This window comes from Erythrolamprus reginae, chromosome 1, assembly GCF_031021105.1.
Source record: "Erythrolamprus reginae isolate rEryReg1 chromosome 1, rEryReg1.hap1, whole genome shotgun sequence".
Lineage (NCBI taxonomy): Eukaryota > Metazoa > Chordata > Lepidosauria > Squamata > Dipsadidae > Erythrolamprus > Erythrolamprus reginae.
The window spans coordinates 354,190,239-354,204,105 of record NC_091950.1 but is presented as its reverse complement, the minus strand read 5'-3'; the positions used below and the strand labels follow the sequence as shown (position 1 = coordinate 354,204,105).

The 13,867-nt window shown below is 37.5% G+C and overlaps 1 protein-coding gene across 5 annotated transcripts in view; it reads right to left on the bottom strand.

Annotated features, from left to right (window-relative positions):
* Positions 1-13,867, bottom strand: part of BABAM2 (BRISC and BRCA1 A complex member 2) — a 161,695-nt gene that overhangs the window by 97,733 nt on the left and 50,095 nt on the right. For all 5 annotated transcript variants that reach the window (XM_070734280.1, XM_070734282.1, XM_070734281.1 and 2 more), the window contains exon 7: positions 7,873-7,982. In XM_070734280.1, coding sequence (XP_070590381.1) covers positions 7,873-7,982 — 110 coding nt within the window. The remainder of the gene's footprint in view (positions 1-7,872; positions 7,983-13,867) is intronic.

The following is a 13,867-nucleotide window of genomic DNA, read 5'->3' as shown; positions in this document are numbered from 1 at the left end:
AAGGTGTCATGTGTTAAGAAAATGCATTATTTGCTCTTACAATACTGAACCAAAGTTAGTAGGTTATCCTAAAAGATCCAATCTCAAGTACCAAGGAGGTAAAAGAAATAAGAACCAGGAATAAAGGGGAACTAGAGCCAATGAAACCCTGGGAGCATAGTTCCCTCTAAGCTGAGCAGTGAGCAATCGCTCACTTAAAAATCATCATCAACTCAGAGTTTTCCAAACCTGCCCAGAAGCCGAGAGGGAAAGAGTGAGAGGGAAGGAGAGAGAGAGGAAGAGAGGAAGAGAGAGAAACAGATAGAAAAAAGAGAGGAAGGAAAAGAAAAAGAAAAAGAATGGGAGTAAGGAAGAGAGAAAGAAAATCAAAATCTAGTTTGAAACTAGCTCAACTATTTAAGTGGCATTTTGATATTGATAGAGTTGCCCTATTATGAGCTCACTGTTATAGACACACAGTACAGTATTTTATTTTGAAATTCTCTGAGGCAAAACAGGGTGGGTTTTTTATTTGTTTGTTTGTTTGTTTATTTATTTATTTATTATTTCTGTGCCGCCCAGTTCCAAAGGGACTGCCGCTCAGACACTATACTTTTCCGCCCACCCACCCCCAAAAATTAGAGGGAACACTTCCTGGGAGCAAAAAATCTTTGACATTTAAATAAAATAAAAGATTATTATTTTTACCTCCTTGACAGAGGGACTTTATCATCTACTTCTCTAATGTGTGTCTGCATTTTCATTGTACTTTATCTTCTACATCTAGTTCCCAGCCTAGGGGGTAAATCATTTGATGGATTAATCATCTAGCTCCTACATATGCAACTTTAACTCCTGTACCTAATTATTACCGTTTCTTATCAATCTATTTACTACAGTTTCTGCAAAACTATTAAATAAACATATTAAAATGTATTCTTTGCTTGCATATTGCCATATGTCAGAAATTTGCGTGTAAAGAGGTGTTATATCCTATTTTAATGACAGCAAATGCATATGTGAATGAATGTGTTGGGGAGGGTGAATCACAACCCCTAGACAAATTTAGGAACTAGAGATATCAGATGAGCCTTATGTCTTACGAATCAAAGCTTTTGGTTTTAATTGGCTATAATAATCCAATTTAGCCTGAGTTACTGTTTTGTTCTGTGTTCAATTATTTCCTGAAATTCTGCCCAGATACCAAGTATAACCATGGAAGCTTTTGACTTTGTCATATAACTAGATGATCCACGACCACAGGCCTTTGTTTTTGCTATTGTTTTGGTTTTTAAACAAAAGAAGAAAATATAATTTTATTAATGTGCAGTAAAAATATAAATTTTAACTATTTACCCTCTTTTTACAGTTCCCAAACTGGAATTGTTGGAAGCTGGCAGTAAAGGTAGCAAATGGGGATCATGTGATCACAGTATACTATGACTGTTGTAATTACGTGTCAGCTGACAAGCGCCAGAATTGTGATCACATATCTGTGGGAAAGCTGTGGTGGCTGCAACTTTGAACAATTGTTAAGTCTTCTTATTTAATGCTAAGTGAGGATTATCAGTATTGCATTAAACAAGTCAGTAAATGTTGTAGTGCTGAATACTGCCAGTGAGTACCTATAATCAAACACAATTTCTGTTGTAACACTGTAAATAATAAACAATTTAATGGGATTTAATTTATAGGCTTCATTTAGCATGAGAGAAAAAGGATTAAATTGCAATATTCCAGCAATTAAATGCTATAATATTTGAACTGATATGACATAGACAAAAGAAATCATTTGTTTGATTCATTATCTATTGTTTCCTACACTTTGCATAACATTGCTTACTTCAAAAAAAAAATAGCACAATAGGTGGGTAAGTGTATTTTCAATAATACATTTATAAAATGCTTCATAAAGCAGTCAAAAGGCAGCTTTCCAAATTACTGAATCAAAATGTACATCAAATGTATATCAAGACAAAACCCCCCTATATTTTTCTACATGGTATGAGACTAATAACACAGATATAAAGGCAACTCTTAGAGGACTTGCTATCCAGTGTTGAAATCCCACAGCTGCCTTTTCTAAAGTCTTCCTGTATAATCAAATGTGGTTATGACAACTTATTAGCAAAGACATTAGCAAAGACAAAACACAGTATTTATTATTTATATAGTTGTAAGTCCTCATTTTTCATTAATGCTTAGACAAAAATATTTAAATCACAATTGTGATAAACTTTGAGGTAATAATATTATCTAAATATTTTTTTTCACATGTATCTTCTCTTCTGCTTCCTTTAGAGTTCCTTCTATTTCTTTATGGGTCTATCAAATAAATCTCAACAACAACTTCATTTACTGGAGAATACTTAAGGCTGATACAATATCCTGGAAAAAAATAGCTTACTGAAAAGAATTCCCTATGGATTTATATTTTTGTAACTAAGTTCCTTTCTCAGTCAAGAACTTAATTTGTTCCCAATCGTGTACTCAATTTGTAGTCTGAGTCTGAAAACACTTAAGTAGAATGAATCAAAGAACAAGTATTTAAAATTGTATTTAAATATACAACTGCTATTGATAGTAACTGTAATATTATATTCTTAACAATTCCCAGCACTACTATTGAATGACTTGCTGTTCAATTCAGATTTTAAATTTAGGTGCATATTATTTTCTCGTGGTTATTTTACTGATATAATAATAGTAAATGCTGATTTTTAAAATATGTGTAATTGTCTTGTAAAATATATGGAACAAAAATAAATGCAAGCTTGCAAGTAATTTTGATAGCATTTTCTTTTCACCCTTCCCCCCCTTTTTAAATTTCAGTAGTTACCAGACACTAGTCATCTTCTAAAAAAACTAACCTTTATAAAACTGTCTGCAGAAAAACATAATATTTTATACTCAAATATAAATGTGGTCTTTATTATCTTTTCCCCTGTCAACTTTATTGGTAAGTATGTAGATTTCAATCAATCTTAAACATCTGAAAACACTGAATACAAACAAGGGAAACTATTCCAAATATTTATAAGCTGTTACTAAATGAAAAAAAAATTGATTTAAAATAATGTTACGAGTTTTTATCATGAAAATGAGGCAATTCATTTTTGTGAACGAGATATTGACTACATTTTCTCCTCCACCATTACGTAGTGGGCTTTTTTTCTTTTTTGCTACCACTTTAAAACAGATTAACTCTTTTTTGTAAACATGGCTATGCACCTTTATTTAGAACTGGTAATTGTCCAAATTGTTAAAAATTGAGTTCTATAGTTCCTACAAACGTCTTTGAAAGCCATAGCTTTTAACAAAAATGCCATGCCCTGTGGACATTTAAATAAAACCTCTAAGTTTCTGCACAGCGGCAGGTTCCACTTACCAGCCTAAAAGTGCGCTGCGCATGCATCCTCTCCCCCACACACCCAGTTTTGCTTCTGTACATGCGCAGGAAGCAAAAAACCCACCAAAATCACACGCACGAGAGTATCCCCTCACAAGATTTTGCTTCTGCGCATGCACAGGGAGCAAAAAAAGCCCAAAAATTCAAAAAGAAAGATGGCGCCATGCGACAGACTGACGAAGATGGTACTGGAGCCGTTGTGTGCAAAGTACATAATGAGCAGGCCGTTATTGGAACAGCGCACCCTAGCGCACCGGTAGGAACCCACCACTGTTTCTGCTGGATTTTTATGGTTCTCTCAAAATTACAAGATGTTTTTACTGGAATATGAAATGATCACAAATGATAACTTCAAGCAGATGTCAATTCACCTGTGAAGTTGTTTTTTTTTACAATGGTAAATTTATCATGAAGCTGAATATTGTGAGAAGTATCAAAGGACAAAATTAATAATTTTAAAAATAATGTATCTGTTTTGAAGATTGAACCTGAAAAGGATGTCTGTCAATTTGCACCTTTATTTAGAACTGGTAATTGTCCAAACTACCCTTCAACGAGCTTGGTGTATAGATTACAAATGGCATTACCTCAGCTAATAGGAAATAGATATCCATCCTAAATAATATGGTTTTAGAAACTGTGGTGTGTGGAGCCTGCCAAGGGATATCTCTAGGAAAATTGAGTGTGCTATCCCACAGATGTTTTTTTTCTAAAAACATCTTTTTAAAATTATTTTTCTGTTATATTTTATTTTGCTCTTTTTTTTTGGTTTTGTTGTACTTTTGTATACATCCAGAATCATACAGGTAAGATGCGTAGCTATCTGAATTTAATAAATAAATAAAATTAGGTCACTAATCAATATTTTATATTGTGCATGCTATGTTTTGAAAAACAAGAAAAGATTTGTGAAACAATAAGTACTGTCCTCTAAGTTTAAGCCTTGATCATTCTTGTATATTAGATTTACATTCTGTCTTTTTTTTGTAGAAGCTCAAGATAGAATTAATAGATATTTCTCCTCCTTTTATCCCCTTAATTGCACTGTGCGATGGGCTGAATTGAGAAAATTTGAAGCCACAAATGAGTTTCCAAGGCTAAGGATGGATTTAAGCACAAATCACCTTCTGGGTAAGGAGAGGGTGAAGCCTATTATATAAACATTAAATATTTAATTTAAGAAAAGTTACTTAGACTGGTTTATTATCAAATTCCTGAGGTAAGTTGTATCATTTTCCATTATTCTGCATTTTTAGACAAGATAATTGAGCAAGCAAATCCCCACCTTAATATCTTACCCATTTAAGGATACAGTACAAGAAAGTTCAGAGACCTGCGAGTGTTTCTTCCAGGTTCACAACTTGTAACTCTTTTTGGGAAAGTCCTTTCCATTAAAGTTTATCTCTAAGATAAAGTACATATAAGCCTGCAATTCTAAAGCAAGAGAGTTCAAGAGCGAGGCAGAAAAGGGAAGACTGGAAAGTGAACAAGGATGAGTTCCAAAAATGGAACTCAAACTATTTTTCTTCCTAGCACTAGCATTTTAAGAGTAGACTATATTTATGAGCTGTATTTTAATTGTACCATAACTAAAGTAAATACTGTGACATACTTGGACAAATATTCTATTAGCACAAAATAAGAACTCTTCTAGTCTTATAACAAAGATTAATAGGTTTGCTAAACTGCAGTTTCCTGACTTCAACTCAGCAAATACTACAAAATTTGAAAAAGCGTATTTGTATTTCAAAACAATTTTGAAAAGAATGTTAAATTAGCAAGTTATTATTTATTTTCATTAAACATTCAAGAAGATATAGAAAGCAGCTTCAAAAGAAAATAAGAAATAAAACACAAATGATAAATTAGGGATTTAGAAATGTCAGGAAGGATATAATTTTCCAGCAAAACATTCATTAATTATAAATAACTAAATGTGTTACATTGTTTTAGCAGACTTAAAACCCATAGTGAAACTTTAATTTCAGAATGAATAATGGGAATTCTGGTCAATACATCAGTTGATAAAACTGCAGATGATGTTGAATTCAATGCATATTAATAAAAACCTGATCTAAATATTCTATAAAATTAAAATACTACCTTTACACATAAAAAATCCTAAATATTGGATATATGTCTTAAATTGTAGTCTGCAATGGATTCCAGCTTCATTCTGCATTATACTTACAAAGTTATTTTAGACATCAAAGCCTAACCAAGTGGTGTCAAACTCATAGTCCCTGGGCCACATCTGGCCCACAGGGTGCTTGGATCTGGCCTGCGGGGCCACCTTGGAAACAGCAAAGGATCGGTCTGTGGTGCCTCTGCCAGCGAAAATGGAGCTCAAAGGGTCATGTGCAGCACTCCTGAGCTCCCTTTTCACTGGCAGAGGGTTGCAGGAGCCTGTCCCAACTGAAAACGGAGCCATGCCCACCCTGGCCACTCCCACCCAGCCCTCAGAGGTTGAATACAACCCTGATGCAGCACGCAATGAAATCATAACCAATAACTTAGTGAGCCATTCTCCCATTGAGAGCATCAAACAACATTGCCAGTAGAAAGGATATAATATCCTTGCAACACTGCACTCACTGAAGCATATCTGAAACTATTCTACCGCAGCACATTCATTTATATCACATAGAGATATCAACACCTGGCCATGCAAGTACTTTATGCAATGGCAAAAATACAGAATACAAATAATAAGGAAATAAGGAAAGTATTGGGCATATTTTTAATCAGGCCTAAGTTATTTATTTAATTTATTAATTTGACACCTATCTTGCCTTGACATAAAGTATGTTTACGATGCTTACTTTTACCGCTCTGTATGAACAGAAACAAATCCCAATCCTCACACTGTGCTCCAGCCAGGAAATATAAATCACACAGCATATTGTCCCAGAATTATTCTTTTTTAATTCCATGATTTTATGGGGAAGTTAATAAAGAGATCAATAAGAAAAAATGGTTGCGTTTCTATGATACTAGTCAATAACCAAAGACTTGTGCAAATTTTATTTAATTTCCGAGTAAGAAACTTTACTAGCTATAAGGGAAAGTCATGTTTCAACAACAGAACACATTATATTTCTACTGCAGATAGATAGCAATTCCAGAGACTAATGTAGACACTTCCTGGATGGGGGAATAAGATGTACCATGTAGTCATTTCTGTAATTCATATATATTGAGGAGTGGCCTAATTACAATGTAGATAACCCACTGCTGCTTCATTCATTCATTATTTAGTTATTAGGATGGCTGTTTAGATTATGAACCAGAATATCCCGAGACCGCCTCCTGCCGCACGAATCCCAGCGACCGATTAGGTCCCACAGAGTGGGCCTTCTCCTGGTCCCGTCAACTAAAAAAGTCGGTTGGCGGGCCCCAGGGGAAGAACCTTCTCTGTGGCGGCCCCGACTCTCTGGAACCGGCTCCCCCCAGAGATTAGAACTGCTCCTACCCTCCTTGCCTTTAGTAAACTCCTTAAAACCCACCATGGGGGAACTGAAATATCTCCCCTGGGCCTACACAATTTATGTATGGTATGCTTGTATGTATGTCTGTTTAATAATGGGGTTTTTTAAATATCTTAAATTGTAAATTATTAGATTTGTTATAAACTGTTTTTATTGTGTTGTGAGCCACCCCGAGTCTGCGAAGAGGGGCGGCATACAAATCTAATAAACATAAACATAAACATATGACCATATAAACATATGACTGAGTGGCTAGATCTGATCTGCAGGGCCACCCTAGAAATATGGGAGGACTGGCCTGCAGTGCCTCTGCCAACAAATATGGAGCTTGGGAGGGCTGCGCGTGGCCGTTCCATGCTCCATTTTAAGCCATGACCCACCTACCCCCACCCGAGGTCTGTTTTCGCTGGGAGAGGGCTGCAGGAGGCCATCACAGTCGAAAATGGAGCCTTCTCTGTGGCAGCCCCGGCCCTCTGGAATCAACTCCCCCCAGAGATTAGAACTGCCCCCACCCTCCTTGTCTTTCGCAAATTACTTAAGACCCATCTGTATTGCCAGGCATGGGGGAACTGAGACACCTCCCCCAGGCTTTTATATTTCATGTTTGGTATGTGCGTGCTGCATAGTTTTAAATGTTGGGGTTTTATATGTTTTTTAATATTATATTTGTTTCACTGTTATATTGTTTTATTATTGTTGTGAACCGCCCCGAGTCTTCAGAGAGGGGCAGCATACAAATCTAATTAATAATAATAATAATAATAATAATAATAATAATAATAATAATAATAATTATTATTATTATTATTTAAAAGACTTTAAAATGGGAAGCTGCATGGCTTGATCGACAGTATTACTTACAAAAATAATCATATTGACGTTTTTCCATTAAAAGTCAGAGAGGTTTTATGCTATCCAAACATTTTATATCAACAATGAGAAATATAATAAACTATTGTGAAACCAAGATTAATATATATAAGATACAGCACTCACTGTTCAATTCGAGGAGAGAGGTACAATTTGGGAAAAACCTGAGTAGCTTCTGTATCCTCAAAACTGACTGAAAGAAGGGCAACATCTTCTCCGGGATCTTCATTTGCATCCTAAATACATATGCAGGGAAAAAAAAGGATTTTGACAGCAATCATAAGCTTGACCATATGAATGATTATAAGGCCGGCTGAAGAGTTTGGCAATCTGCTACTTTGGCTTTTTTAAAACTGGCTAGAAATAACTTGCCTGTTGCCAGGAATCATAACAGAAATATACTGCTAGCAAGAATTATTCTATATATTTTAGGTGCGTACAGTAGACATAAATTAAATGTCATTGCCATAAATTTGGCAGATGTCAAATTATTGCTAGCAGGCATGTCATGATATTATGTAGAAAATACGGTTCTCCAACATCATATCAGCTGTTAAAAAAACACCTAACTGGACAACAAGAAATGATTTTACAGTGCTGCATGAATTGCTTTCCTACAATATTTTACCATGACAGCTTGTGACAATATGAAGGAGGAAGTAATTGTTGCCCAATACTGGTCTAAGTGACCCTTGAAAATCAGGCACAGTTTTTTAGTTCTGAGCACCATTATGTACTGTAAAAATGATAGACTAAAAGAGTAGCTATGTACAATTATAGAATCACACATCTTTCCAATGTAATTAACATTCTAGAGCAGTGATGGTGAACCTTTTTTTCCTCGGGTGCCGAAAGAGCATGGGCACGTACTATCGCGCATGCACAAGTGGCCACACCCATAATTCAATGCCTGGGGAGGGCGAAAACAGCTTCCTCCATCCCCCTGGAGGCTCTCTGGAAGCCAAAAACGCCCTCCCAGAGCCTCTATGCGAGCCAAAAATCAGCTGGCCAGCACACACATGCATGTTGGAGCTGAGCTAAGGCAACGGCTTGCGTGCCAGCAGATATGGTTCCGCGTGCACCTGTGGCACTGGTACCATAAGTTCACCATCACTGTCCTATTTTTTGGAAAAATCATACAGTTCAGATTTGTTCATTTGTTTGTTTTTCTGCCTTTATTATTTTTACAAATAACTCAAGGCCCTGAGTTATTTTTTCTTCCTATTTATATGGCTTTATATTCTATATTCTAAATATATTCTATATATTAGCTTTTCATAGGTAAGTAAATAGCACTTCCTTCTCAATTTTTTCCAAAGACCAATATTCTTATGAGGTAGACTGATCTAAGAGTGGGCATTCCAATATACCCAATAAGTTTCCATGGCTGAGGATAGTTTTGCTAGTCATAATCCAACTATTAATCTTGGAAAGTATGTTGCCACACCATTTTAGCTCCATTCTTTCTCTGCTATCTCCAACCAGGAGTGGGAAAGTTTTCTAAGATTTAAGTTGTTGCTTTGATGAATCAATTATTTGATTTGGTTTTGGATTACAGTTTCCCATTCTTAAACATGATCCCTCTGATTCATTTCCTTAATTTAAGAACAAAATATGATCAGATAAGAATTATAAATTTCACTATAGGCCGTATTACATGATTATACACTACATGGACAGATTGCCATGAAAACCTTGGAAAATATATTCAGATAAATAAGGAAATGAGGGAAGAGATAAAATGGTTTTAATAAATATAAATAAATAAATAACTATAAAATATAAATATAAATGAGTTAAGTTCACCAAATAAAAGAAAGTAGGTATTTACAAAACTGCAGAGATTGGATATGGATATTACAAATTTGCAGGAGGTACATATTATGAAACATCAAAGTAAATTATTACAGCAGTCAACATTATGTTAATTACAGTATATGTAGCTTTAACATAACCAAAAAAGAGGAAGAGCAGTTTGTAATAAAAAAATTAAAATCAAAACAAATTTATACAGACCAGGAGGTATTGATTGAAACAGAACAGAATAAAGGAAAGTGTTATTGGTTTCAATATACACCCAATGACAATTAAAGGGAATTTTATAGAAAGATACATAACGTAATAAGGGAATTGGAATATGAACACATATGATTGGTAGGTGACTTTAATGCAATTATGGAAATGGGAAAAGATTATAAAGTGATGAACTGAATACTATGGGGAAAAGGGTACAAGTGGCTAGAAAAAAGGGATAAAAGATAAGAGAATAAATTATTTATTAGATTTGTATGCCGCCCCTCTCTGTAGACTCGAAAGAAATTTGAAAGAAGATGGGTATTGGATCCAAATGTGGATAAGAAGGAAATTGTATAAATTTCTGTCCATGTTTGTCTAAAAAGAGTCTCATAAAAATTATGTTTTTAAAAAAGAAAACAAAGGAATGGATCACCAAACAAATAAAGCCAGAAATCTCACTTGAGATACAAATAACCAAGCTCCTAGCTGGTGGGTGGTGGTGGCAGCTCCGGAAGCTTCCTTTCAAGGAACAGCAGCGCCAGGGACATTACGTCCATGCCCAGGCCCCTGCTGCCGCCGGTGTTCTCTAAAAGAAGCTGCAGCCGCAGCCACAGCCAGTGTCCTCAAAGAGAAGCCACCGCTGGGACCAGCAAACTCAGCGCCTGCCTCATCATAGCTGAAGCGACTTTCCTACTCCCATGGCTTGGGGATGAAGGCAGAGAGGCAAGAGGTAAAGAGATAAAGAGGTAAGGAAAGGGGGGGGTGAGGGACAATGGGGGGTTAAGGGGTAAAGAGGTAAGGAGAAGGGGGCGGGAGTAAGGGACAATGGTTGGGGGGGGGGAGAAAAAAATAATCAATTTTCAATTTTCCCCATAGGAAATGGGAACCAATTAAATCCATTTCCATTATTTCCTATGGAGAAAATTGTTTTGGATAACCTTCCGGAATGGAGAAAATTGTTTTGGATAACGACCATTTCGGTTAACAATCAACCTTCCGGAACGGATTATGGTTGTTAACCGAGGTACCACTGTACGATCATATATTATATAGTATGGTTTATTAGTATAATTTAATAATTGTGACTGATATATTGAATAGTATCTCCAAAAACAAGTTAGGAAGTGTCATGGGGCAAACCTATCTAAGTGCTCGCTAAGAGTTGAGATTGACTTGATAACACATAATTAGTCAGTCGGCCAGCATCATATGTTTTCTTTCATTTAAATAGATGAATGAAAAAACATGTTTATTTTGTCTAAATTTTACATATGTATGTATGTAACTTATTTGTTTGTTTGTTTGTTCAATTTCTAGGCCATCCTTCTCCTGAGGCTCAGGGTGGCTTACAACATATTAATATATAACAATGGAAGAAATCAAAATTAAATAAAACAACACCATAAAACATCACTATACAACAGAAAAAAACATGTACAGTAATACCTCATCTTACGAACTTAATTGGTTCCAGGATAAGGTACGTGAGGTGAAAAGTTCGTAAGATGAAACAATATTTCCCATAGGAATCAATGGAAAAGCCAATAATGCGTGCAAGCCGATGGAGAAAAACGGAGGAAACCCATGGAGATCCAGAGGGGAGAATGGGGCAGGGCAGAGTGTAGAAAAACGGAGGAAACCCATGGAGATCCAGAGGGGAGAATGGGGCAGGACAGAGTGTAGAAAAATGGAGGAAACCCATGGAGATCCAGAGGGGAGAATGGGGCAGGACAGGGTGGAGAAAAACGGAGGAAACCCATGGAGATCCAGAGGGGAGAATGGGGCAGGACAGGGTGGAGAAAAACGGAGGAAGCCCATGGAGATCCAGAGGGGAGAATGGGGCAGGGCAGAGTGGAGAAAAACGGAGGAAACCCATGGAGATCCAGAGGGGAGAATGGGGCAGGACAGAGTGGAGAAAAACGGGGGAAACCCATGGAGATCCAGAGGGGAGAATGGGGCAGGACAGGGTGGAGAAAAACGGAGGAAACCCATGGAGATCCAGAGGGGAGAATGGGGCAGGACAGAATGGAGAAAAACGGAGGAAACCCATGGAGACCCAGAGGGGAGAATGGAGCAGGACAGAGTGGAGAAAAACGGAGGAAACCCATGGAGATCCAGAGGGGAGAATGGTGCAAGACAGGGTGGGGAAAAACGGAGGAAACCCATGGAGATCCAGAGGGGAGAATGGGGCAGGACAGGGTGGAGAAAAACGGAGGAAACCCATGGAGATCCAGAGGGGAGAATGGGGCAGGACAGGGTGGAGAAAAACGGAGGAAACCCATGGAGATCCAGAGGGGAGAATGGGGCAGGACAGGGTGGAGAAAAATGGAGGAAACCCATGGAGATCCAGAGGGGAGAATGGGGCAGGACAGAGTGGAGAAAAATGGAGGAAACCCATGGAGATCCAGAGGGGAGAATGGGGCAGGACAGGGTGGAGAAAAACGGAGGAAACCCATGGAGATCCAGAGGGGAGAATGGGGTAGGACAGGGTGGAGAAAAACGGAGGAAACCCATGGAGATCCAGAGGGGAGAATGGGGCAGGACAGAGTGGAGAAAAATGGAGGAAACCCATGGAGATCCAGAGGGGAGAATGGGGCAGGACAGGGTGGAGAAAAACGGAGGAAACCCATGGAGATCCAGAGGGGAGAATGGGGCAGGACAGGGTGGAGAAAAACGGGAGGAACTGAAGTCTGGAGGTGGGGCATCCCAGCGGCCGGCGGCAGGTTCGTAAGGTGAAAAAAGTTCGTAAGAAGAGGCAAAAAAATTCCGAACTCTGGGTTCGTATTTTGAAAAGTTCGTATGACGAGGGGTTCGTATCATGAGGTACCACTGTATATATGTCTGTGTGTATGTATATGTATGTATGTGTGTGTGTTTGTGTGTATATATATATATATTTCACATCAAATCACCCTGGTATACCCAAATATGGGAGGGAGAATACTGCTTCCTTTTTGCCAAGGCAGTTAAATTTTGATAGCTGACGAACTATATTCTACATGTGTAAAATATATTTGCTGATAATGCAAAGGAAGGGAGACTTTTGCGAGTCCCATGGACTGCAAGGCGATCAAACCAGTCAGTCCTAGAGAAGATCAGTCCTCACTGCTCTTTAGGCCAGATGAAGCTCAAATACTTTGGCCACCTAATGAGAAGGAAGCACTGGAGAAGAACCTGATCCTGGGAAAGATTGAGGGCAAAAGAAGAATGGGATGACAGAGAATGAGGTGACTGGATGGAGTTACTGAAGCAGTAGGCGTGAGCTTAAATGGACTCCAGAGGATGGTAGAGGACAGGAAGGCTTAAAGGAACGTTGTCCATGAGGTCGCGATGGGTCAGACACGACTTCGCAACTAACAGCAAAATATTGCTTAGAATGAAGTCAGAAGATTGGTTCCAGCTCAGGCATCTTCCAATACACCAATAGGCTTGGCCATATCATGAGTTTGTATTTCTCCATAGCCACTTTTCTTCCACTTCAGAGAAAATGAACTTCTGCTGGTACACTTTTGACTTGTGTATCATCAGAAGTTTCTTTAGAATTATAATTAACTTGTGGATTATGATTAAAAGCTCCTATGTTTGAAAGCAAAATTAAATGTTTATACCGCTATACACAGTAATTTTCATGAAAAATGAAATCTATAGCTACGCTAATTAAATCAGTGGTTTTCAGAATGTGGTTGCTCAGGAGGGGCACAGGCCATTTGGAGAAAGGCAGGGCATTCTAAGAAAGGGGAAATCATCCTGACATTTTTTCTTGCCATCAGAAGTTGAACATTGAAGCTACAACCAATACTGCATTAATCATAGATGTACAAACAGACGTTTCCAACCTACATCCAGTGTCTTCTATTTAAAATAGGGAAGAAAGGGCATGAAATGATAAGAACGGTTTCTACCGTATTTCATCTACATAAAGTTTGCTGGTAAATTATTGGAGACAGAATTGGGACAAATTTCAAATACAAAATGTTTTCTTATCTAGAAGATATTGTTAGTATCTTTAGAATGTTAAAGGAGACGGGGGACTTTACTAACTAGAAAAGACTTTAAATAACATAATTTCAGGACATGTATAAGAATGTCAGGTAACCTATTGTAT